Source organism: Saccopteryx leptura, chromosome 3, assembly GCF_036850995.1.
Source record: "Saccopteryx leptura isolate mSacLep1 chromosome 3, mSacLep1_pri_phased_curated, whole genome shotgun sequence".
Taxonomy (NCBI): Eukaryota; Metazoa; Chordata; class Mammalia; order Chiroptera; family Emballonuridae; genus Saccopteryx; species Saccopteryx leptura.
In genome coordinates, this window is record NC_089505.1 from 214,545,226 (window position 1) to 214,573,154 (window position 27,929).

General features: G+C 39.7%; 1 protein-coding gene across 1 annotated transcript in view; it reads left to right on the forward strand.

Moving 5' to 3' along the window:
* The window catches only part of SLC9A2 (solute carrier family 9 member A2), a 125,039-nt gene that overhangs the window by 44,428 nt on the left and 52,682 nt on the right, over positions 1–27,929 (forward strand). Inside the window, exons 4-5 of the mRNA XM_066377507.1 lie at positions 17,566–17,783; positions 18,237–18,439. Coding sequence (XP_066233604.1) covers positions 17,566–17,783; positions 18,237–18,439 — 421 coding nt within the window. The remainder of the gene's footprint in view (positions 1–17,565; positions 17,784–18,236; positions 18,440–27,929) is intronic.

A 27,929-nucleotide genomic window follows, 5' to 3' on the forward strand; every position in this document is an offset into this window, starting at 1 on the left:
TTTTCTGCCTCTCCTATCACACTTTTTTTTTGTCAGAAGCAAGTGAAGCTTGTGGTGGAGGAAGTCAAGTGCCTGTCCACAAGGAAATGGGACCCATTGCAATGAAAGCCATGAGTTCAAAGGCTGGGTGGTGTTCTGTTTCACAGAGTACCTAAATAAAGCAACATATTAATCCAGTTTGACCCAGTAATGAAATGTTCTGCATCTTCCTAGTCGCTATTCATATCATTTGTGTGACTTCCAGTTTCCTCACTGCTCTTTGACCAGTGTCATTGAAAGTTATGTATGACCAGCTAGTTCCAAGGTCTCTAAAAAAATTATGGGGTGGAACTGTGTCCAGATTCCCGGCAGCAATCTAACAACACTTTGTGGAAGAATCTTGACTATATCTTTTACCATATGCAAATGTAAACGTTCTAGAACACCAAGACAGTTGTCCAAATGTATGTTAATTTGCCTGATGTTCAAGGGCAGGAAATGGGATGGGATGGTCCAGAATAGGGTAAAGGCAGTGCAATGTCGGGTGGGGTTGGTGTCTTGCTGTGTCTCTGTTTAGAAACATCTGTAAGCCCCAGAGTCCAGAGAAGTGGAAGGCTTGTGCTGTGAGTCCTGGAATCCTATGAAGATGGGCTCACGGGATTACTTGCTCTGGGAATTGAGAAACTACGGACAAATAGGGCCACATATTCCTTAGTACAGATTATTCCCAGCTGTGATTTGTTGGTGAATGAAAAATACTACTTTTGTCTCTAACTTCAAAGTAAACATTTTTTTTACAACTGAGAGTACAGAAAAGTCCTTTATTACCTTTAAACTACTGTTGTCATTATACACAGGTGCACTAAAATAATACACTAACCATAAAATAAGATGTCACAAGAAATTTAAACATTTCTAGATCTAGAATTCCATGCACACCCATTCTGTAGTGTTTGTTCTGAGAATAACACCCTGTTTCTGATGTGCAGTAATTAGTATACTACTCCGAAGTCGACCACATGTGATGCTTTTGTATGCCCCTTGAAAAGTGCATTGTGTGCACTCTCCTACTGTAATTACTTTAGTTACCTTGGGACTTTGGACGAGGGAAATCAATATAATGATGCAATTAAAATTGCATGTCTGTGTATACTTCTCTTTATAGACCTTGCAATTTTTTCTGCATTTCAATTGTACTGGGTTTAGAAATTCTTATCATATTTTATGCTAATGGCACTTTTTTTTTTTGCAATTTACAAACACATTTTAAGGTTAATGGGAGTGAAGGCATGTGATATACTGTGCTGAGCATGCTCAGTAATCCCCCCCCCTTTTTTTTGCTTAAGAGAAATGGGCAGCCACATAGAAAGGAAAATGGGCTGAGAGGTTAGGCAACTGGTGATCTGAAAGGTCAACATGGCTCTCTAAGAATTTGTAAAATGTGGAGTTGTGATACTTGTTCTGAGTTGTGCCTGCTATTCTTCCTCTCTTCCTCCCCTGCCTTTTCCCATTCAACTCTCTTTGGTCTCCCTTCCTCTTCTGATTGCCTTTTGGATCCTGGGACTCCTTGTGCTTCAGCTTGTCTTGATAGACTCTTGGGAAGCCGGTTCTAGAATGAGAACTTTTCATGAGTAGGTAGTTAATACAAAAGTCTGATAAAAAGAAACATCCTTCTGCATAACAGAAAACTTGGGTTTGGGTTCAAAAATGCAATCAGCCTTTGGGTAAGAAAGTACTGGTCAGGAATTCAGCATATTGACTTCTTTGGAAAAATTTCAGAAGCAATATACTTGGGCATTCAGAAAGGCTACCATTGTGGCTGTTTATTATTATTATTTTTTTTGTCATGAAATTGTGGTTTGATATGATTTTCAATGACAAAAATTGACTTAATTTATACAAGATAGAGTTATAGCTGTTTTTTTTCATCTGTCCCCTAAGGCATTTGGAGAGCTGACTGTGGGCATTCGTAGGTTCAGTTCCCCTTTTGTGGTCTCTCCTAATGACTAAAAACCTAATTCCATGCTAAGGAATTACTTACACTCCTGTCTCCCTATGTGTTCTGAAGGGTTTTAGCTGTAAACACTAAGAGGATCGATGGAATTCTCTTGTTTTCTGATATACTCCTGCTCATTTCTATACTACAATAAGTTCTGCAGAAGGGAAAGTGTGTGTGTGTGTGTGTGTGTGTGTGTGTGTGTGTGAATGTGCATGTGTGTATGTGTGTGTTTCACAATGCATTTCCACAGTATTATAGCTAAAGTTAAGAGAAAATTTCTATAGTCTCCTGAAGGACATACTTCACACCTCAGTGGCATTGGACACCTTTTGAATGTCACAGCACTATAGGAGGGGCTATAGAGGTAGCTGAATAGTTACTAGTGTTAGAAATCCGTGTCTTATCTCATCTTTTTGGCTTTATTCAGCAAAAATGCTCAGAAATAGAACACTGATGATTTTCCACTGTCCTCTTTCTTTACCTAAGGTCACTAACAGATGTCTAAGGAGCTTTCTAAATTCAGATGCACAACACAATGAACTGAAGCGAGACCTTCTTCCCCCTGTGGAAATTCAGACTCCGTCCTGGTCCTTGCCGTGTACTGCTCACATTTCCCTGTGCTCCCATCCATGGGACACTGAAAACACGGTCCTGAAGAGGGAGGGGGGTGTTTGGTCTCCACAGCCGCTTGCAGCCTGTGGGGAAAAGCTAATTACTCTTTGATGTGGTGCTCCAGGAATTTCAAAAACTGGCTAAATCATCCTTCAGATAAGAGAGTAGGAACTGAGATTTTTAGTTTTGTTTTCAAGGATTAATAAATTCCATAATCTTTCCTCACTTGAGAGTACTTAAAATATATTCTCTTTGCTGTTTCAATTATTCTAGAAGCATTATTGAAAAAAAAAAGGTAATTATTAGTCTGATGTCATGAATGACCAGAAAGAGGCTGTTGGGTGAGACCTAGACCCTGGGCCTCCGGTTATGAGGCCAGTCCAGGGTACTCCCCAGTACCCACTTTACAAATCAAAACAAGCATAATTTAATGAATTTTTAAAATGAGAATTTAACAGGAATTTCCAGGATGATATGCTCAGCGAATGGCGTCTCAGAGCAGGCCAGGTTGGCCACACTGAGGCTGTCACTGGTTACCGTTGAAGATGTGAAAACTATACCTTCCTCTTTCTGTTCTCCTTCATTTAAGTTGGTCACTATCATCTACTTAAAACTTTGAGAAAAATGTGAAAGCGTGCCTTTTCATGTTGAAGTCTCTATCCCCTGTGTCTCCTTGCAGTGTCTAGCATTTGCAGCATTTAGGAGACAGACTCTTCAAGATGCAGTTATATGAACTCATAACCCTAAGTGTCAGGATATTCATAGTTACAGAATGTTTGAGTTTTCCGGTCTTCTCCAGAAGATCGCAGCATTGCAAGGCATTCAAATACATGCACAAAGCGTCATATGTATGCATGTGTACATGTATGGACATATGAGTAAGACAGATTTCTTTTACTCATTTTTCCTAGACCTGTCTCATGTTTGCTGAATGTTTTTCTTCGTGTAGGTCTGTGATCTGGAACTTTAACCAATTTGGATAATGCAATCTAGATAAATACTTGTTCACACACTCCCTTGCTTGGCCTCCATGCAAATCCAATTGGTCTTAAAGCCTCTCTATAGAAAGTAAGCAGACCACATCAGTTTATTTCTTTCTATTTTGAACTTTTAAATTCCTGTGTACCTTCTATCCCTACACCCACATCCTCCCCTGTATACACCCAACAACTTTTTAGAAAATACTACCATTAAGGACTGAGTCCATTGTATAAGAATTGTCTTAGCCCTGGCTGGCTGGCTTAGTGGTAGAGCATCAGCCTGGAGTGTGGAAGTCCTGGGTTCAAATCCTGGCCAGGACACACAGGAGAGGCACCCATCTGCTTCTCCACCCTTCCCCCTCTCCTTTCTCTCTGTCTCTCTCTTCCCCTTCCACAGCCAAGGCTCCATTGGAGCAAAGTTGGCCCGGGCGCTGGGTGGATCCTGGTCAGTGCATGTGGGAGTCTGTCTTTCTGCCTCCCTGCTTCTCACTTCAGAAAAATACAAAAAAAATTGTCTTAGTTCTGCAGTCAAAGTAACGGTTGATCTCCTGACAAAAATCTTATGTGAATATCTCAAACCCAGACACAAATGCTAAATGGAGGGTGGAAGGGGAGGTAGTAAAATGAGGGAGGAAACTAGAAAATAATGGGAAAACAAATCATTATTTAATTTTCTGGACACATTCAAGAAAAAAGTAAAAAAACAAAGAAACAAATATTATTTTTTTTAGTGACTCTCATCTTTTATTTGCCTTTATATAGTTTGGTATAAACTAAACTGCAGGATAAATGATAAGAGAAAATTTGAAATTTTACACCTTTTTTCAAACTTTATTGAGAAATAATTAAAATATAATATGTGTAAGCTCAAGGTACACAATATTTTATGTGTATAAACATATGTAAATAATATTAAATATACATACATAATGATGACCACAATAAGGTAGTTAACACATCCATGACCTCACATAGTAACCATTTCTTTTTGTGGTCAAAAGTTTTCAGATTTACTCTCTTAGCAACTTTAAAGTATACAATACAATATTGTTAATGATAGTCACCATGCTGTACTTTGTTAATGATAGTCACCATGCTGTACTGTCTTATAATTGGAAGTTTGTACTTTGGGCCACCATCACCCATCTTCCTCACTCCCTACTCTCACTTCCTCTGGCAACCAGCAATCTACTTTCTGTTTCTATGATTTTTTTTTCTTACATGAAAAGCGGGGAGTTAGAGTCAGACTCCCGCATGTGTCCTGACCAGGATTGACCTGGCAAGTCCACTAGGGGGCAATGTCCTGCCCATCTGAGCCGTTACTCTGTTGCTTGGCAACCGAGCTATTTTAGCACCTGAAGTGAGGCCATGGAGCTATCCTCAGCACCTGGGGCCAACTTGCTTCAACTGAGCCATGGCTGCCAGAATGGAAGAGACAGAAGTAGAGGGGGAAGGGTGGAGAAACAGATGGTCGCTTCTCCTGTGTGCCCTGACTGGGGAATCAAACCCAGGACATCCACATGCTGGGCCAATGCTCTACTGCTGAGCCAACCAGCCAGGGACAGACTTTGTTGTTTTTTAGATTCCATATGTAAATGAGATTATTCCCTCCATTGATGACAATCATGTACTTTACAAAGAACATTTATCTGAGAGCAGGGAAGGTCAAAAAGCAAAGGAGAAATAACGGAAGAAAGGATGGAGATTTTTTCTGATGTGGCTTAAGATTATTAAGAAGTCAATTTAAAGCCACCATGAAAGAAGGAATAGCATTACTCCAACATCCTCATTTAGAGGATTTGATATAATAATCTTCAGAACCTCACTGAAGAGTGGGGTTCTCCCTGAGGAAAAGTTATCACTGTAGGAATGAGCAAAGTGATTTAAAAAATATTCTTTGGGTTTGGGTATTTTAAGTTTTTATAAAACTAAAATTACACACTTATGAAATATTTAATGTTCAAAATAATATATTTTCTTGCCTTGTCTTTTAAAAGGTAAAACAACATTAAAAAGTGTTATTTTAATATCTAATTTTATCTGGATTTGCTCTGCAGACTAACTGAAGATCAGTAGAGCCTATATGTATGGTTTGTATGGGAAATATAATTTACACAACCCATAAATTCTCAATTACATGAATCATGTATGATTCAGCTACGCAGTTTGGAATTGGGTATTTAAGGTATGTTCAGGATGCAGAAAATAGCATATGAAATAGTTTATAGTTCTTAAAACATATAAAATTTAAAAATAGCTATCATAATAAATACTGCCATAAATATGTTTAATTTTGTGAAATTCATTTTATGGATATTTTTAAAGAGCAAAAGAATAAAATGATATGATTTGGGGCCTCTTTTACCAAAAGATTGAGGTTGCTTCTTAGGTAGGTCATTTCCAATTGGCTTTATTCTAGGTGACCTCAAAAAGATACTTGATTTTTGATGGAGGCAAAAAAAAGAAGAAAAAGAAAGAAAGAAAGAAAGAAAGAAAGAAAGAAAGAAAGAAAGAAAGAAAGAAAGAAAGAAAGAAAGAAAGAAAGAAAGAAAGAAAGAAAGAGAGGAGGGAGGGAGGGAGGGAGGGAGGAAGGAAAGAAAAGAAAAGAAAAAAAGAAAAGAAAAGAAAAGAAAAGAAAAAAAGAAGAAAATGCCCAAAGTAAAATTCAATACTCTGTTGCTGAAGATGATCAGGGATAGATTTTTAAAGCTACCCAGTCTCTCCAAATCTTCTCGCATATGTTTACTGTACATTTTCAAGGAAAACTCAGTTCTACATGGTGCAGTATGGTGGTGGTGGGACTGATCATGCCCAAGTTGAAGCCTCAGTGATTAAAGAGAAGGCATTCTACATAGATGGAAGAATGTAACCAAAAACTCGAAGACTGAGTGTTCCACCACAGCCCAGGAACACACTCTAGGGTGGTGAAGAAAGTTGATGCCTCATCTTGACCTGTTTAGTTCTATAAACAATCAAAAGCTTCTACATGCTTCAAGCAGAGAGGAGATACAATTGTGTTCATGTTCTGTAAGGATACATGACTGGAGTAGTTTCCAAACTTTTTTTTTACACCATCTCACATAAAACTGATACCATTTTACTACAACTCTGGGGTGAAAGCGGGAAGTCCTGGCCTCAGGCTTGCTGGATGCCCCAGGACAGAGGAATTGCTATCTGGGCAGTAGGGTTCAATAACCTCCATAGAGACTTGGGTAGGAAAAGAATATAAGATGCACCTTTTTTTGAAAAATTTGGGGTCTAAAACTAGGTGCGTTTTATACAGTGGTTATAGTTGTTTTTTGTTTGTTTGTATGTTTGTTTTACTTGCATTTCCCGCTTTTTTGCGCTCGTTTTTGTGTTCCTTGTTGAAGACAGTGACTTGTCATCAGACACAGATGAGGACAAGCTAACGGATGGGTGTTTTGACCGTGATGAAGAATTGTATGAATTTTATAATGAATAAAACTTGAGTTCAATAACTTTATAAAATGCATTTTTTTTTCAAATTTTGGGCCCCAAAATTTAGGTGTGTCTTATACATGGGAGCATCTTATACACAGGGAAATACAGTATGTGAAGATGCTTGTCTTCTAGTCCAGGTGAGAGACGATGGGGACCTATACACAGAACCACATAATGAAAGTAAGGAAAGAAAAGGGAACATAGGCAACCAAGTGCACAATAGTCCTCAAATCTTGTCCCTATCTTCACTCTCCAATAACATTTTAAATAAAATGATTCAAGCCCTGGCTGGCTGGCTCAGTGGTAGAGCGTCGGCCTGGCGTGCAGGAGTCCCGGGTTCGATTCCCGGCCAGGGCACACAGGAGAGGCGCCCATCTGCTTCTCCACCCCTCCCCCTCTCCTTCCTCTCTGTCTCTCTCTTCCCCTCCTGCAGCCGAGGCTCCACTGGAGCAAAGTTGGCCCGGGTGCTGAGGATGGCTCTGTGGCCTCTGCCTCAGGCACTGATTGCAGCAGAGCGACACCCCAGATGGGCAGAGCATTGCCCCCTGGTGGGCATGCCGGGTGGATCCCGGTAAGGCGCATGCAGGAGTCTGTCTGACTGCCTCCCCATTTCCAACTTCAGAAAAATACAAAAAATAATAATAATAAAAAAAATAAAATGATTCAAATTTCAGCTTTTCCTCATTTATTCTTCCTCCCTTGAACCTTCTGCCTAGCCTGTCAGTTGCTTTCCTTAAAGTGAGTTGTATTTATAAGCCACCTGGTAAGTCCCTCATGCAGAATCCAAGGCCCCAGTTGGAGGTTCTGATTCCACAGGTCTGGGATGGGGCCCAGGCATTGACATGTTTTCAAGGATTTCTAGTAACCTGCCATCCACAAACCATACTTTTAGCAGCACTTCTCTGATAGATTTGCTGGGAACAGGAAGAGTTTAACTCTCCCCAAAAGCAGAGACTCTGGGCCCTGGCTGGTTGGCTCAGCGGTAGAGCATTGGCCTGGCGTGCAGGAGTCCCAGGTTCGATTCCCGGCCAGGGCACACAGGAGAAGCGCCCATTTGCTTCTCCACCCCTCCCCCTCTCCTTCCTCTCTGTCTCTCTCTTCCCTCCTGCAGCCGAGGCTCCATTGGAGCAAAGATGGCCCGGGCACTGGGGATGGCTCTGTGGCCTCTGCCTCAGGCGCTAGAATGGCTCTGGATACAACAGAGCGACGCCCAAGAGGGGCAGAACATTGCCCCCTGGTGGGCATGCCGGGTGGAACCCGGTTGGGCGCATGCAGGAGTCTGTCTGACTGCCTCCCCGTTTCCAGCTTCAGAAAAATGAAAAAAAAAAAAAAAAAAAAAAAAAAAAAAGCAGAGACTCTGGTTGATGCTCTTGGTGTTTGTGTTGAATCCTGAAAGTGTTCTGCATGTTTCTTTGGTGCAGCTAACTCCCAGCACACACCAGGAGTCTTTAGCTGGAACTTCCACTTCATAGTCAAGGTCTGGGTCAGTCTTCCCCTGTCTTGGGGCTTTGTTGCTGCTGCCCTGCTCGATCAGTGGGCACGTGGGTCCTTGGTGCTGTATTCCATTACACCTTTGACAGTAGGCTGTGATCCTTGATGTGTTCACTCCACAAAACCATGACTGCCTTCTTTTCCAGTAAATGCTCTATAAACATTAGTTGAATTGAAAGTATGTAAAGGAGAAAAAACAAACAAGAGGTGGTAAACTTATAAATAGTGCAAGACTACATGAAAAATCAAGCATTTATGATAGTTTGAATTTATTTCATTTAATTTCTGATAGCTTAAGAAAGATTGTTCAATTTTTATGGTTGAATCCTTCTTTAAAAACAATTTTTTTCTTGCATTTGCTCATATGTCAAACTCACTTGTTCTTCGTTGTTGGGCTTCCTGAATAAGGCAATCCAATTATATAGTAAATTCATGCCCTGGAATAATTAATTTACCTCACATGACTGAGTACTTTATTCTGAGGACATACAGTGTACTCTGAGTCACCACAAGACATGTCTTTAATCAACAGAGAGAAAGCTTAATTGTTCTTTACTGCTAATGCTTTACACTGATTAGTAGAGTATGCTTTCACATTTGGCAAAGTCTTTATTAGATGTGCAAATATTACTTGGACCATATTTGCTTGCAACAGAGTCTACACTTTTAAAGATCACACATGAGTGTGGAAAGGGAGCAAAAGAATTTTACAACATTCTTTCTATCAGTTTATCTCTAATTTTAAGCAGTTCAGATCACAGAAAACATCTTCTTACATGAGACTAGAAATTCCAGAGTTGACTGCTTTTGAAAAAAATATTAGTGGCCCTGGTGAGTGGCTCAGTGAATAGAGTGTTGGTCCCATGTATGGACATCCCATCTTCAATTCTTGGTCAGGGTACATAGGAGAAGTGACCATATGCTTTTCTTCCTTACCCCCATACTTCTCTCTCCTTTTCCCTCCTAAAGCCAGTGATTCAATTGGTTCAATTGTGGACCCAGGTGTTGAGAATAGCTCTGTTAGAGCACATCAGTCTCAGGTGGTAAAAATAGCTTGGTACTCAAGCATTGGCCCCAGATGAGGTTGCCAGGTGGATCCCAGTCAGGGTGCCTGCAAGAATCTGCCTCAGTATCTCCCCTTCTCTCACATACATTAAATAAATAAATAAATAAATAAAAGCAATTATTTCTTATAAACTAAATTAACTGAGGCATAGGTTCACTTTATATGTGTAAACACAGACAGGAAATATACATATATTTTTTTATCTGCAGAACTAGAAATTTTCTGTCACTGCACACATTAGGTATTGATGCTTGGTCCCTTTGGTTAAACAGATCATGATCATCTAGGGGAAGGGTGTGGGTTATCATTAAGTTAGACTCACGCATCAGTAGCTGAGCATTCACTTAGTACGATGGCATGCAAAGAACCATGCTAAGCATGGCTGAATGCTAGCCCCTGCTCTCTCAAAACATCGACTCTGTAGAAAGGAAATGAACATCTATAGAAGGCCAGCTTCATGCTAAAAGGAAGTCATGGACTACTATAGAAAAAAAAGATTTTTGTTAGAATTTTCTATTCGGAAAACAGCCAAATGACAGATCCTCTAAATACATAGTCTGATCTCACCTAAGCTGCAGCCCCAATACTCTGTTGAGACAGTATTAGCTGATCTGAATTTTTTCTATGCAAGTTTAGAGTGATGGAGTGAGGAAGGAAACCTCAATGGCTGGTGAATGTAAACACCACAGACTATAGTGCTTCAGCTTCTCTGTGTCTAAATTGCTGATAATTACCATACACTTATGTTAAAGTGTAATATGAGGCAAGTTAATAACAAGGCAGGACACACTAATCAATTCTTTTTTTTTTTAAAGTTTATTTATTTATTCATTTTAGAGAGGATAGGGAGAGAGAGAGAGAGAGAGAGAGAGAGAGAGAAGTGGGGGAGGAGCTGGAAGCATCAACTCCCATATGTGCCTTGACCAGGCAAGCCCAGGGTTTCGAACCGGCCACCTCAGCATTTCCAGGTCGACGCTTTATCCACTGCACCACCACAGGTCAGGCTACACTAATCAATTCTATACATAACTTACCTCCAGACGGTTCCACAGAATGGAACCGAGTATCTGTCTAAACATGGACGAGTCTTGGGATGTTATACGGATCAAGTGCAGCATTAGATTTTGAAAGCAAAAGGAAAAACTGTTGCAGGAAACAAATGGACTCCAACATCTAGGTCCATGTCCCTCCAAATCTGTCCACTGCATACATGTCCTGAGTTCTTTTTCCAAAATACCAATCTGTTTATATTGCACTGCCATTCCTATTAACCATTCATATATTCTTATAGTCATTGATTCAAAACACTGTAATGACATGCCAGACATGATGCTAAGCATTGGTGACACTTTTCTTTCTAAATGAAACTTCCATTGAGCTTAAAAGAAAGAGGGAGATAATAGTTATATAAGGTCTACCGGAAAGTTCTGTCTGTTTTTGGAATAAAACAAAATACAATATTTTCTTACCGTCAATAAACTTTATTAAATAATATATTTCCACACCAATCTTATCTTCCGAATATGATCCTAAATGGTTTGCTGAGCTGAATGAAGCCTTTCTGCAATCTCTGATGTTGTCAGAAAAGGATCTTGTTCCAACATGGTCTTAACAACATCATCATCGATCAAAGATGGTCGCCCAGAATGTGGCTTATCAGAAAAGTCAAAATCACCTGTTTCAAATTTTTCGAACCATCTTCTGCATGTCCTATCAGAAACTGTACCTTCACCAAACACTTTCAATAAATTTCTACATGCTTCTGTAGCATTTCTTCCTTGTTGAAATTCGTATACAATACAGTGGTGTAAATGAACTTTATCAGTAGCCATGGGTACACTATTGCTTCACACATAAGACTAACGTGAATCAACTTTGTTTTAGTTAATTTGCTATGTCAGTATGTATACATTAAGTGATAAAAATAGAGAGGCACACATGCAGCAAATAAACGTGCTTACGTGTCGAAACTTGTTGTGATAGAAACGGACAGAACTTTCCGGTAGACCATATATAATCAAAGATATAAGTTCTCATTTTCCTTCCAGCATATAAAATAAAGTTTAAACTCCTAAACATAACATATAACAGTATCATTTGTCATTTTCTGGCCCATAAACATTTTTTATTCTCATTTCCTCTCCTCCAGCTAACACAGTCATTCCCACAGCTCCTAAAATACACAACCTTGTTTTTTTCTTTCACACCTTTGCATGTGGCTCTTCTTTTTCTTGACTTCCCTCCTGTTTCTGCTCAGTGAGCTCTTTATTCATACAGGAAGACTTTGCTCAAATGTTGCCCCTCCCCATCTTTTTGTGGCAGAAGTAGTGATTTCCTTTCCTGCTGTGCCAAAGCACCATTGTCATTCCCCATTTATGGTACTTGCAGTGTTTTTGCAATGACCTCTTATGACTTGTTCTCCTCATAGACTGTGGACTTTTTTTTTTTTTTTTTTTTTTTTTTTTTTTTTTTACAGAGACACAGGGAGAGAGTCAGAGAGAGAGGGTTAGATAGGGACAGACAGGAATGGAGAGATGAGAAGCATCATTAGTTTTTCGTTGTGCGTTGTGACACCTTAGTTGTTCACTGATTGCTTTCTCATATGTGCCTTGACCGCGGGCCTTCAGCAGACTGAGTAACCCCTTGTTTGAGCCAGCAACCTTGGGCTCAAGCTGGTGAGCCTTGCTCAAACCAGATGAGCCTGCGCTTAAGCTGGCGACCTCGGGGTCTCGAACCTGGGTCCTTCCGCATCCCAGTTCGACGCTCTGTCTACTGCGCCACCACCTGGTCAGGCAGTGGACTCTTGAAAAGAGAAGCTCTGCTTGTTTGCTTTCATTTTTTCTAGAGCTCAGCACAGAATTTGACGAGAGTAGATGCCAAGAAAATGTGGGTTGATACTAATTGTTATTCAGAATCATATTAACTAAATATGGAGATTAGGAAAGAGAGAATTGCATGGGAGGGAGGGGAAAGGTGATTCAATGACACGAGCTAATAAAAGTAAGGTCATATTGGAAATACTGAAGGCCAATAGTTTTAAGTTTGGAGAATATTTTTTTTAATTTTTTATTTATTCATTTTAGAGAGGAGAGGGAGAGACAGAGAGAGAGAGAGCAAGAGAGAGAGAGAGGAGAGACAGAGAGAGAGAAGGGGGGAGGAGCTGGAAGCATCAACTCCCATATGTGCCTTGACCAGGCAAGCCCAGGGTTTCAAACCGGCGACTTCAGCATTTTCAAGTCGATGCTTTATCCACTGTGCCACCACAGGTCAGGCCTGGAGAATATTTTGAGTTAAGAAATTTCATGAGAATTTTATAAACTGTAATAAGTCTATTTGGGTTATTATTTTGTTGTTCATGCTATCACATTGATGTTCATAAGGAGAGTGAGAGGCTGTGGACTTTACGCATGAAATCTCATGTGTTTGCATGATGGAGGAAGAAGTCTTACCTCTCTGTTATGTGCAGTGCTACTTTGATTTACTGTACCATGACCATATACCCAAAGACACTCCTGGCCACATAGTTCAAACCCAGTAAGTCTGAGGACAGTCAGACACTAGCCTGCACCATTCCCCAGCACTATAGGATTCTGTGCTTTAGAAAAATAAAGGCGAAGCCCTGGCTCGACAGCTCAGTTGATTAGTGTGTCATAATATGCCCAGGTTGTGGGCTGCATCCCTGGTCAGGACACATATAAGAATGAACTAATGAATGCATAAACAAGTGGAACAACAAATTGATATTTCTTTCTCTCTCTTTCTCTCTCTCTCCCCCCACCTTCTGTCTCTTCCTCCCTTTCTCCCTTCCCCTCTCTCCCTTCCTCTCTCTAAAATAAATAAAGAAAAATGAAGGTGACTAAGATTTATGGTGACATTAAGACTATTGGCTGTAGATGATCAATGAAAGTGCCAGAGAAGGTTTTATTTTTCTCCATTCCTGGGAAACTGCATTGTGTTTGCCTTCCTAAATGGAAGGATACTTGTTCATTTGTAGTTTTCTGTACTTATGATGTTACTGAAGTGAGGTGGTTTGACTTCAGGTCAGAGTATACAACAAAAACTACCTCTTTTCAGTGAAAACACCTAGTAGTCTTTGTTTGAGATGCCACATGCAGTAAGCTGTACACGATGGACCAGGGCAGGGATGTTTGGGTCATTTGTTCTCAGCCTTCATGATGCATCAATGTCATAAACATGTCCACACTCTGTGAACAGGGCACCACCGGTGCTGAAGGCTCTGGGACTTGCCAAGGGTGCTCTTCTCCCTCTAGTATCTCACCTGTGCTGGAAGGAAACAGAATTAAGTTACAATGAGGTGTCTGGCAGACATGAGAATCACTCCTGGTGTCATGTTAAGGAAACAAAACAATAGAAATCGATCCTATGCACATTCATGTAAAATTCATTTTTTAAATTCTTATATAAAAGATGTAAATTTTTCAATTGTTTCTGAATAGAAATTTCTGTTAAACTGCTGACATAATGAACAAAAGATTATTCTTTGCCTGGTCATATTTTGCACAGTAACTAATAGGAATATGATCTTGGAAGGAAATGTTTAGCACATTCACAAAAACAATATTCTTCAGCCTTTTAAAAATGACTTTGAAGGATAAACAAACTAACAAACAAAAATAAAGCCAAGAGGGAGAGAGTGATATAGGGTTGGTATGAGAAATGCAAGGTTTCAATTCTCTAGCTCATGTTTTATTTAAAAAAAAAAAAATGAAATTTGCTTGACCTGTGGTGGCACAGTAGATAAAGTGTCGACCTAGAACGCTGAGGTTGCCAGTTCAAAACCCTGGGCTTGCTCAGTCAAGGCACATATAGGAGTTGATGCTTCCTGCTCCTTACCCCTTCTCTCTCTCTCTCTCTCATCTCTCTAAAATGAATAAAGTCTTAAAAAAATGAAAGTGATTGAAAAAAGCTGGGTAGTGGGTATTTTGGTATTATACTCCATTTTTGTCTCTAGCTTAAATGGTTTATAATACAATCATTTTGAAGTGTATTTTGCATAGGATTAGATAATTTCAAGAAGTTATATGGCCATTATAATAGTTTTGTTACAAATTTTCAACTTGGCCACATTTCAGAAAGGCTTATTAATTTGTGTTGCTGTGTATGGCAATATATATATGGCATGTTATGATTCAGATTCTTAATTGATTCTGGCTTTGCCCTTGTTATTTTGTAATTGGGTAAATTTTGGCTTTTTAAGGTCTGATTAAAGAAAAAATTAACACAAACTATAACAGAGGAGGATATTCAGAACTGTAGCTAACCAATGGTTTATGTTCATGTGGGGACTGGCAAGGCGCCCCCTCCAGACTCACTCAGAGAGATGCCACTTTTCACTCCCAGTCAGCTGGTGGAGACTCCAGTCTTTCTTGTCAAGTCAGTGTGACAGAGCTCTTGCTGTTTCTGTCCCCAAGCATATTTGACTAACTCTGGCTGCACTCATCTGGAGGTATGTACTTAGTTGTGGTCACCACCACAGCCAGCAATGGTGTGGTCAGCTGAATAATGCTCCCAAAGATTCTTGTCTTCAGAACCTGTGAATATTTTACCTTACTTGGCAAAAGAGGCTCACCAATGTGCTTAAGTTAGGATTTTGAGATGGGGAGGTGGCCCTGGATTATCCAGGGGGGCTTAATAACATCATAAGGATCTTGATGAGAGAAAAGCAGAGGGTCAGAGTTAGAGAAGGAGATATGAATGAAAGGCAGAAATTTGAGAAATGCAACCACAAGCCAAGGATTGCAAGCAGCCTTTGGAAACTACAAAAGGTAAGGAACCGATTCTCCCCTAGAGCTCCAAAGAGAACACAGCCTTGCTAAAATCTGGATTTTAGCCCAGTGAAAGTGGTGTTGGACTTCTGAGCTCTGCAAGTGTAAGACAACAAATTTGTGTTATTGCAAGTCACTGAGTTCTTGGTAATTTCTTACAGCATAGGAGACTAATACACCATAGGAGACTGATACAGATAGGCTTGTGATTAAGGAAGGAAGAGCAAGGGATCGGCAGAGGAGTAAGTATGGCCTTTCTTACATCAGAGATAATCAGGTTCATGCTGAGCTTGGAAAGAGTGAGGTCAAAGTTCTTAACAGTGTTGGCTTTGAGTCACACTCCCTGGGTTAAAACTCTGGCATTGCCATTTATTAGCAGTGTACTCTTGAGTAAGTGGACCTCTGTCTGCCTTTGTTCTGTCATCTGTAAAATGAGAATGATAACAGAACTTGCCTCAGAGGCTTGTTAGGAGGTTTAGCTGACATAATTCATGCAGTGTGTTTGCACAGTACCTGGCACAGACAGAGTAGAGGTGCTATAACGTTGACTATTATTATATAAGCCCTCAACTATTTGCAGGCTTTGTGGTGTGTTTATGTGGCCAAATTTTACTAGCCTATTTAATAAGGTACTTTTTCTTTTGGTAACAGCATGAATTATGTATTCCTTATGCATATATATCTAGAATAAATACCTGCTCATTCTGGGGGTGGTGACATGTGGCTAAATACACGATCCTTGGCTTGGTGGGGTTTTTGTTTTGTTTTAATATGGGGCACAAATAAATACACGTCTTTTATATAAGGAACGTATTTGTTCCTTAACAATAAAACACTTTGATGGTTACCTGTTTAGGTCTTAACTCAGATAACCTTTAGGTTTCATTCTGCTACCTATCCTTGTACTCACAGGAGGATTTTCCTAAAGTATCAGAAATTTTCTCAGGGTAAGGAGGACTACACGCAGTATTTGGGCATGAGGGTGCATGTAGGGTCATTTAACTCTAAAGTTGTGAGAATGTGGAAGACTTTATAGATCATGACCAATAGTTGGGTTATGGCTTGGTCATCACTCAGGGGAAGGAGGAAGCTCAATCATGTTCTGCCCTCCTGTCTTATTCTACAGCACCCTCAGATAATGAAGTCCTTTGATATCTGATAACAGCTTGTCTCTTCCTATGGTGCCTAGTGTAAGCTATTATCCAGCTTATACTAAACTTCATGGTGGCATTTGTTCAAGTGTGTCATTCTAGGCAGAGAGGAGTATATGTGTAAGGTGAGGTAAGAAGACAGCAAGGGCAGGGCATGTTTGGGAAATTAAAGACAATTGAGGCATTTGGCACAAGCTGGGTGGAGAAAGGGTAGGATGTGAAACTGGAATTGTCCAGTAAGAAAAGTGTGTGATGGGCTTCAAGTGCACAATTTAGGACTTGATCCCAGAGACCTTTCTTTACCAGAGTGTACAAAGGTGCTATATTAAAATGGACATCATGTGGTCCTAGAGTTTTGGACATGCTGGGGAAATCAAACTAAAGAGCTTCTTTCCTTTAGGCATTTTCAGAACTTAGTGACACATTTAATATTTTCTAGAAGTGGACACACTAAATAAGTAGAAATGTGACCTAGAACTAAATCATCTGGCTAAAAGAAAGGTGCTCCCAGGGATACTCAAGTTGAAGGATAGAAAACAATTGGTGACCAATTTGAGGCTGGGGGTGTCATTGAGGAAGTATGGCTGGGGCAAGAAGTTCAATGTGATCATAGTTTCAAATTGAGGATTTTAGGCAATAGCTTAGCATTTTAGGTACTAGAGGAATAGAAAAGATAAAACTGGTTTTATAGGAAGATAATTGAATTTATTATGATTTATTATGGACTGTTTCTTTGTGATGCTGACAGGATAGCTGATGATGCCAGTGTCCACAGACCTCTGATAATATGGATCTGGAGTAAGGAGAACTTTGAGGACAAGGCTGGATAAAGCCAAATAGTTCACACCATAGATATTAATAAAGACCTCCAGAGATAGTAGGATTTCCAAGCATGCCAATCACATTTTATTATAAAAATAAATTGATAGTGTTGTGGTCATGGACAGAAGGACGGGCCATATTTAGCTCTTAATTTCTGATGCATATTCTGATTAGGATCATTGTCCTGGTAAAATAAAAACTGTATATTTTCTTGTAGAATCATTGCTTGTGCAATGACCATGAACAAGTATGTGGAAGAAAATGTATCTCAGAAGTCTTATACGACCATCAAGTATTTCATGAAGATGCTGAGCAGTGTCAGCGAGACCCTGATCTTCATCTTCATGGGTGTGTCCACCGTCGGGAAGAACCACGAATGGAACTGGGCCTTCGTCTGCTTCACCCTGGCCTTTTGTCTGATCTGGCGAGCACTGGGTGAGAGCATGTGTTCCCAAGTGTTGAAGCTTTGGTAGTTCGTCCATTCACTGAAAGAGTGGGGCTTTCTTATTGCCTCTCACCTTTGCTGCTATTGCTACTTCATTTGCCTGATCTTCTTTTTTATATGTTCTGCATCTCCTTTCTTCTGCTCTTCCTCCTTTTTTCCCTTTCTTCCTCTTTCTTGTTCTCTTTCTTCTTCTTCCTTGTCTGTTCTTCCTCAAGCATTTTCATGCCTTTGTTAGGAGTTAACCATTATTGGCTCTCATGAGTTCACATTTTTAATTCATTATCTTTCACCTATGAGTCAGGCAGAGAAAAGGGGGAAATATTCCTAGGAGCCTATTCTTAAATCCTTTCCCTATCACAGAAGCACAGAAAACTAGTTTTTGTATTTATATATTCTAGTCTCACACAGTCTGTTTTCTTTGGTTCTATTTTTTTCCCTCTCAGGTGTCTTTGTTCTGACTCAGGCCATTAACTGGTTCCGGACAATTCCTCTGACCTTTAAGGATCAGTTCATCATTGCCTATGGAGGGCTCCGAGGGGCCATATGCTTTGCGTTGGTGTTTCTCCTACCTGCTGCTGTCTTTCCCCGGAAAAAACTCTTCATTACGGCTGCAATTGTCGTCATATTCTTCACTGTCTTCATTTTGGTGAGTGGAGTAGTTTCTCCCAGCAAAGTCTCTGTCTTTGTCAAGAGGAAACCAAATATTTCAGACTAGCCTAATCAACTTGTTTTATAGGATGCAACTTCGCAAAGATGTGTTGAAGCTCTGGTAGTTATATTAGGGAAGGTGGTATTTCCTTATACCACTGGATCATGCAAAGGCCTGAGAGAGCTCAGCTTGGTCACTTGGCCCACATAGAGGATATAGTATGTAAGGATACTCTGCTACATGATCTAAACTTACTACTGGAAACTTACAAACTGTGTTTGCTAATCCTTGTCATTTGTCTCACTCTTTGACCAAGTACATGCACTCACTAAATGCTAGTTGTATGATGACTTTTCAACAGCTATATGACATGAGTGGACTGCTTGCTCAACAGTGTGTCCTTTGAAAGGTGGGATGGTTTAATACAAGTTTGATTTGGAAGAACAAATTATGACAGGCAGAACATGAGCCTGTGTCAGAATCCTGACTTAGCAAGTTCATCCATATCTTTAAGTTTATAAGCCAGCCCTTAGAGATTATATTTTGTGAATATTATATTCACTTAATAAGTATATGTTGGACTCCTGCTGTGTGACAGACAGGTGTTATAGGAGCTTAAGATCCAGGAGTAAACTAACACAGAAATATCTCTGTCCCTGCAAAGCTTACATTCTAGGGAGGATGGCAGACACTGGACAGTAAACACAATAAGTAAATTAAGAAGTGTGGTAGGAGGTGAAAGATGCTTTATAGTAAGAAGGCGATCAGGCATAGTGAGGGGGTTACGATTTTAAATATATATAATCACTATTGAAGACAACAGTGAAAAATAAATGACACCTGAGTAAAGGCTTGTGGGGGGTGAAGGAAATAGCTAAGTGTAAGAACATTCCAGGAAAATGGGACTAACATTCAAAAGTCTGCGAAGCATGGTGCTCTTGGCCAATGTGGCTGAGGGAAATAGGATGAAGTTAGGTAAGGGACAGTCTGGAGTCCTAAGTTATGCAGACAAGACTCTGCAGGTCAGTATCGGAACTTTAGCTCTTCTCCAAGTGAAATGGGAGCCAGCAGAAAGTTCTGCGAAGAAGTGTGATGTGTCTTGACTTACTTTTTAAAATTAAATTTATTGGGGTAACATTAGTTAATACAATCAATAAGTTTCAAGTGTACTTTTCTATGACACATGATCTGTATATTGCATTGATTTGACCCAAAGTAAAATCATCTTCCAGCACCATATATTTGGTCCCCTCTACATTTTAGTACCCCCACCCAATTTTCCCTGGTAGTCACCATACTCTTGTCTTTGTCTATGAGTTTTCACTTTTATATCCCACATATGAGTGAAAGAATATGGTTCTTAGCTTTTTCTGTCTCACTTATTTCACTTAACATGATATTCTCCAGGTTCATCCATGTTGCTGTAAATGACAGTATTTCATCATTTTTTATGACTGAGTAGTATTCCATAGTATATATGTACTACATCTTTATCCAATCCTCTATCGAAGGACACTTTGGTTGTCTCCATGTCTTGGCTACCATGAATAATACTACAATGAATATGGGGGTGCATATGCCTTTGCAAATAAATATTTTTGGGTAGATATCCAGAAGAGGGGTCTCTGGGTCCTATGGTAACTATTCTTAATTTTTTGAAAACCTGACAAACTCTTTTGATCTGTAGTCAGACACGTTATCTATTGTGCTACTGGCCCCGTACATGCCAAACTCTTTTGCATAGTGGCTGTACCAGTTTACATTTCTGCCACCAGTGAATGAGGGCACCTTTTTCTCTACAGCCTCTCCAACATTTGTTATTACATTTCTTACTGATAATACCCAATCTAACAGGTGGGAGGTGGTATCTCATTATAGTTTTGATTTACATTTCCCTAATAGCTACTGAGGTTGAACATCTTTTTCATATACCTCTTGACCATTTATATGTCCTCTTGGGAGAAGTGTCCAGATCCTCTCCCCATTTTTTCATTGGATTATTTGTTTGTTTGTTTGGTATTGAGTTGTATAAGGTCTTTATATAGTTTGGATATTAACCGCCCTTGTTGGAGCTGTTGTTTGTAAATATCATCTCAAATTCAATTGGTTGCCTTTTTGTTTTGTTGGAAGTTTTCTTTTGCTGAGCAGAAGCTATTTATTTTTATATATTTAGTCCCATTCATTTGTTTTTGCCTTTCTTTCCTTGCCTTTGGGGTCAAATTCATAAAATCTTCTCTAAGACAAAGGTCCATAGTTTAGTACCTATGTTTTCTTCTATGTAATTTATTGTTTCAGATCTTATATTTATGTCTTTGATCCATTTTGAATTAATTTTTGTATGTGGTAACAAACTGTAATCTAGTTTCATTCTTTTGCATGCAGTTTTCCAATTTTCTCAGCACCACTAATTGAAGAGGCTTTCTTTTCTTCATTGTGTGTTGTTGGCTCCTTTGTCAAAAATTATTGCTCATCTACATGTAGTTTTATTTATCAGTTTTCAGTTATGTTCTATTGGTATGTGTGTCTGATTTTCTGCCAATACCATGCTGTAGTATAATTTGAAGTCAGGGAGTGTAATACCTCTGACTTCATTCATTTTTCTCAGGATTGCTTTGGCTATCCCTGGTTTTCTATGATTCCATACAAATCTGATGAATTTTTGTTTTATATCTTTAAAAATTACATTGGAACCCTGATGGGGATTGTATTAAATCTGTATAGTGTTTTGAGTAATATGGTCATTTTAACTATGTTGATTCTTCCAATGCATGAGCACAGAATATCTTTCCATTTCATTTTGTTTTTTTCAATATCTTTTAATAAATGTTTGTAGTTTTCGTGTATAGGTTCTTTACATTCTTTGTTCAGTTTGTTCCTAGGAATTTTATTCTTTTTGTTGCAATTACAAAAATAATTCTTTATTTTTTATTTCTTTTTCTGAAGATTCATTGTTAGTATATAGAAAAGCAGTCAACTTTAGTACATTGATTTTGTATTTTGCAACTTTACTGTATTTGTTTATTGTTTCAAATAGTGTTTTAGTAGAATCTTTAGGGTTTTCTATTTACAGAACCATGTCATCTGGAAAAAAAGTGAGTGACACTTCTTCTTTCTTCTTTCCTAAGTTAGATGCTTTTTATTTCTTTCTCTTGTCTGAAGCTCTGGCTAGGACTTCCAGAACAGTGTTGAATAACAGTGTTGAGAGTGGACATTCTTGTATTGTTCTGTATTTTAGAGGACTTATTTTGTAAAAAGATCACCTTGGCCACTGTGAGAATAGACTGCTAAGGTAAAAGGAAGAAATAGGAAATGCAGTGTGGAGGCCAGTGTCATCATCAAGTAAGACCAGTGTGGTGGCCGCACAGATGGTGAGATAGGCTGAGACCCTTGAATACATTCTGAAGGTGAAACCTACAGGATTCCCTGATGGGCTAGACCAGGGGTCGGGAACCTTTTTGGCTGAGAGAGCCAAGAATGCCACATAATTTAAAATGTAATTCCGTGAGAGCCATACAATATGTTTAACACTAAATACAAGTAAATGTGTGCATTTTATGTAAGACCAACACTTTTAAAGTACAATAAGTCTCTGAATTCTTCTTAATAATGTTGTTATGCTATTGCTAACCAGTGATGAATAAAGTACTTCTTACCATTAATGTGACTTCTGGTGCTGCATGGTTTCGCTGATGGCTTTGTAGTCTGGTTGATACGTGATGAGGTTAAGCTTCATCCAGGAGTTGAGACTTCCATCCGTTAAACGTGATCATAGGTTGGTCTTAATGTTCTTCAGATGTGAGAAAGACTGCTCACATGCATATGTAGAGCCAAACATTGTTGCTACAGCAATACTCACACGCTGCAGTGTGTGGTATGTGATGGGAGCATGTTCCAAGTTTTGACAATTATCTGGTCCACAGGTTGAAGTTTTTTCATTTCTTCCCACTTGTGTTTGCTTGCCAACTCTGCTTGCTGTCGTGTAAGTCTTTCCAAATCTTCATTCAGTGACTTGAACTTATTCACCCACATGTCTGAGGCCTTCAGGTGAGCAGCTTGTAGCTCAAAATCTCTGATGGAGACAGTGGGAATATAACTCAGGTCGGCGCTGTCCACTGCACACTCATGTGGATGGGTGATGAACTTAAAAAGATGAGTGCGCTCACAAAGTTCTCCAAAGCGCACTTTGAATGACTGCAGATTAGATGTGAAGCCCGCTTGATGCTGGAGATCAAGATGTTAGCAGGGCCACTTGCTGTGCATGCATCTTTAAACTCTCCCAGTTTTTCAAAGTATAGTAAATGACCTGTTTCAATGTCAGCGATGAAGAGTTCCAGCTTGTTTTCAAATGCAAACACTGCTTGTTGAAAGGATAAGACTGTATTTCCAACGCCTTGCATTTTCACATTGAGCTGGTTCAGATATTCAGTAATGGCCGTGAGATAATAGAACTTCAGGAGCCACTCAGTGTTAGCTAACTCAGGATGCTCAACGTTTTTCATTTCAAGAAAATTTCGGATTTCACTCAGACAAGCCGTGAAATGGCTGAGCACCTTCCCTCTTGACAACCAACTCACATTGCTATGCAGAAGCAGACTAGGATAATTATTGCCAACTTGATCCAGCAGTGTTTTAAACTGGCGATCATTTAAAGTTCAGGCAACAATAAAGTTGACCACCAGAATGACCAGCAACATCACCTCACCAAGCTGCTCGCCACACATCTAAGCACAAAGCACCTCCTGATGTAGGATGCAGTGAAAACTTAGGATAGGTCTCTTTTCATGTTCACGAAGAAGCGCTATGAATCCTCTGTTTTTCCCCACCATGCATGCACAGAGCACCATCAGTACACTGATGTTTTTCTTTAGCGAACTCAGTGAAAGATTTGAGTAAATCCTCCCCTCTTGTTGTCTCTTTCATAGGCAAAACAGCAAGACTTTCCTCATGTAGTGTGTCACCGACAGCATACCTTGCAATCACGCTGAACTGGGATAAATGGCTTACGTCTGTTGACTCATCCAAAGTGAGAGAAAAGAATAGTGCTGCATTTATGTCCTTCACTTGTGTTGCCTCAATTTGATTTGCCATCATGATGGTACGATCGTGAACAGTTCTTGCCGACAGAGGCATATCTTTTATTCATTTGATTATCTTGTCTTTATCCGAAAATTCATAAAAAAGTTCATTGGCAACATTAAGCATGAATGTTTTGACATACTCCCCATCTGTGAATGGCTTTCCGTTTCTCACAATTGGTAAAGCACCAGCAAAGCTAGCCGAATTCCAGTCACCTTGTGTCCAAACATGAAGTTGCTGCTGACTAGCTTGCACTCTGCACAGTAGCTCTTGACATGGTTTCTTTCTGCTGTTTCCTGCTGGATTTTTCAATGCAAATGTAGTATGGCGTGTGTCGAAGTGCTGCTTTATATTTGACCGTTTCATCGATGCTATTTTATCATTGCATATTAAACACAGTGCAGAACCTGCTCTCTCCACAAAGGTGAATTTCTCTGTCCATTCCTGCTGAAAAGTACGATACTCCTCATCTTTTTTTCTTTTAGCCATCTTCTTTGTCAAAAGGGTTTCTGCAATTAGCTAGCAGACTACTTGATTAAAAGGAGGGAAGTTTGCTTCCTGACCTCACAACAACCCTTGTACATTACGCATTATCCAATAAAAATTTAGTGTTGTCCTGGAGGACAGCTGTGATTGGCTCCAGCCATCTGCAACCATGAATATGAGTGGTAGGAAATGAATGGATTATAATACATGAGAATGTTTTATATTTTTAATGTTATTATTATTTTTATTAAAGATTTGTATGCGAGCCATATCTGGCTTGCGAGTCATAGGTTTCCGACTCCTGGGTAAGACACAGTGTGAAGGAGAGAGGATTCACAGAGGATTTCAGGGTTTCTGGTCCGAGAAGCTAGAAAGACAGACTTGCCCTCCATTGCAAATGGAAAGTCTATGGATTGAGGAGGTAAAATGGGAGGTTGGTGTTTGAATGACATGCACATTGGGTTAGGGATGGCTTTTAGACCTACATGTGGAAGTGAGAACAGGATTTTGTGAGTCTGGAGTTCAGGAAAGAGTTGAGTCATCAGCAGATAGCTGGTATTTGAAGCCATGGAACTGGCAGTGCTTGCCAAGGGAGTGGAAATATATATCAATGAAACAAAAAAGAGGGCCAGGAACTGGGCTCTGGGACAGGCCAGTGTTAACACATTGGGGAGGAGAGAAAAGCAGCCAAGGAGACTGTAGACAGTTATAAGTGACAAAGGAAGAAAAAACGGAAGATATCTTATTTTATTTTTAAAAAATTGTTTACCATTTAGTAACAGAATGCTTTCCAGGTGCCTGACTCAGGTCTAAAAACCTTTAATATTAACTCCTTTAATTCTTATAACAATTCTGTGACACAGAACTGTAGGAGGGGCCACTGTTATTATCCTTATTTTATTTTATTTTTATTTTTTGTGGCAGAGACAGAGAGAGTGAGAGAGAGACATAGGGACAGACAGACAGGAAGGGAGAGAGATGAGAAACATCAATTCTTCATTGCGGCTCCTTAATTGTACATTGATTGCTTTCTCATATGTGCCTTGACCAGGGGGCTACAGCAGACCAAGTGACCCCTTGATCGAGTCAGTGACCTTGGGCTCAAGCTGGTAAGCCTTGCTCAAACCAGATGAGCCCGCGCTCAAGCTGGTGACCTCGGGGTCTCAAACCTGAGTCCTCCACATCCCAGTCCAATGCTCTATCCACTGCGCCACCACCTGGTCAGGCTATTATATCCATTTTATTTTTGAGGAAACTGAGATACTGAAACTGAAGTTAAGTACTTTCCCAAGTGTACAGAGCTAGTAAAAGATGCAACAGGGAATCAAGACCAGTTTGGTCTTAGCTCTGAATAAAGAGCCTAGTAGGATATGTGGTGTATAGTAAGTGATTGATATTGTAATTCACGGAGCTTGTCCATCTTTCTAGTCAGTTGTCCAGAAAACACTCCATCCTTCACTCACTTATACCTCCCACCATTGGAACAATAGGTTGTCCTATCCAAGGAATCCTTGAGAAGATGCCTTGGGAGACCCTCTTCTAAGTAAAGCAATGGCCACTTTTTGTTACTGTCTTTGTCATCTGCACTTTTGTAATACCAGCACCTATCAATGAGTGTTTCTTTGTGTGAGGCACTCAGACAAGGGCTTTTCTGTATGCATTATCTCATTTCATCCTCAAAACCAACCTTTGAGAAAGAGACCAGTGGGGCTCAAAGAGCTAAAGCAGACTGACCCAATGACTCATGGTAGACAAGCTTGGAACTATTGAGCTACATTAACTTCACTTAGAGAAGACATTATTTACCAGGTTATAGGTAAAGTAACATGTTCAGCTATAGTTATACACACTAGTTTGGTTCAAATATTCTTTGTTGGTTTTAGTCCCCTTCTTAGACTTAGGGAGGCACTTGAGTGTAGAGGAGAAGCAAATTTCTTTAGGACCTAATAGGAAGATGTAATTTAGGAGAGGACATACAAAATACAAGCTTACCTTTTATAGTTATTAGATTCAATGGACATAAAATTGCATTCCTACAAAGAAAACAAAAACAGCATGGGAAAAAAGAAAAGAATTACACAAAGTATGCTATTATTGTTTATTGAATGTGTGTTATGTTTAATATAGAGTATCATTATTGTATACATAATATTTTGGCTTTATGGAATTGTAACTCAACCAAAAGATATAAGTGAAATCCCATATTCATTTCATTCCCTATATTCAAAACCTACACACTCACTTTGAATGAATACCTTCTGTATCAATATTTAACTTTTATTAAAAAAGCTTTTAATATGCAAATAAAAATAAAGGTATTAAACAGAACAGTTTAGATATGTTGGCCTTACTTGGTAATGTAAGCATATTATGTGAATTCTTCTATGATGGAGATATTTGGGAGTCGGTATTTGAAATCTGCAAGCATAACCACATGACCAGTCTTTGCCTCTGATTAACTTAAGGAAACCTGGCAAAGCTCTCTTTGATACCTGTGACGAAAGGGGATTGCTGAAGTTCCACAACTGCTACTATCTTCCCTTCACTCTTTCTGCCCAATTCTTCTTTTCATACATATTAGAGACTAATGAATATTATTTGGTGCCTTGACTCTGACCACTTTCCACACTCCCATTCTCTGAACCCCCTCTGGCTTTCTTAAAAGACTATGAGAGGCCCTGGCCTGCTGGCTCAGTGGTAGAGCGTCGGCCTGGCGTGCAGGGGAGCCAGGTTCGATTCCCGGCCAGGGCACATAGGAGAAGCACCCATTTGCTTCTCCACCCCTCCCTCCTTCCTCTCTGTCTCTCTCTTTCCCTCCCGCAGCCAAGGCTCCATTGGAGCAAAGATGGCCCGGGCGCTGGGGATGGCTCCTTGGCCTCTGCCCCAGGCGCTAGAGTGGCTCTGGTCGCGGCAGAGCGACACCCCGGAGGGGCAGAGCATCGCCCCCTGGTGGGCAGAGCGTCGCCCGTGGTGGGCGTGCTGGGTGGATCCCGGTCGGGCGCATGTGGGAGTCTGTCTGACTCTCTCTCCCTGTTTCCAGCTTCAGAAAAATACAAAAAAAAAAAAAAAAAAAGACTATGAGAGTATGTATACATGTGTGAACATGCACACACACACACACAAATATACACATGATCTCTTCAGAAAAGATATTTTTTCCTGAATATATCAATAATTAAGAAACTCAGGCAAAGAAGGTGATACCTAATGGGTTAAAAACGTGGTAGAAATTATTCATTGTAAAATTCTGCTTTTTAAGAGCTATGCATTCTTCTTAAAATAACAACTTATTTTTGGTTGTCGATGGAACTATTATTAAACTTTAAACCAGCAGTTCTCAACCTGTGGATCGCATTCTGGCGGGGGTCGAACGACCAAAACACAGGGGTCGCCTATTTTCCGATGGCTCTAGGCGACCCCTGTGTTTTGGTCGTTCGACCCCCGCCGGGGTCGTGACACACAGGTTGAGAACTGCTGCTTTAAACTGTCTTTCCCCCTTATTTTAATAGTTCTTTTTGATGAGCTTTTCCACCCAGATAGTGTTAAATTAGGATTATCTTCTAAAATAGAATTTTATGTTACATGTCATTTATTATTTGATATGAAGATTTACAGTAAGAATTTTAACATTCCTATAAGTACACTGATAATTAGGGAAAGAAGCCTCTGTATGAAGTACACTCACATGTTACAAGAATATAGCCATGGTTGTGGAATAGTGAATGTCATGTCAATATGTAAAGTCATTTAAAAAAATAATATTAGTAATGTTGTATAAAATATAAGCCATCTCTCTGGTTTTAAAGTTTTATTCAAGATCAGGGATAGGGAGACCAATATTAGAAAGCACAGATGATCAAGCAAGGCTCTGAGTTGATTGTCTGACACAACTCCTAATAGCCTCTGTGAGCTTCAGTATACATAG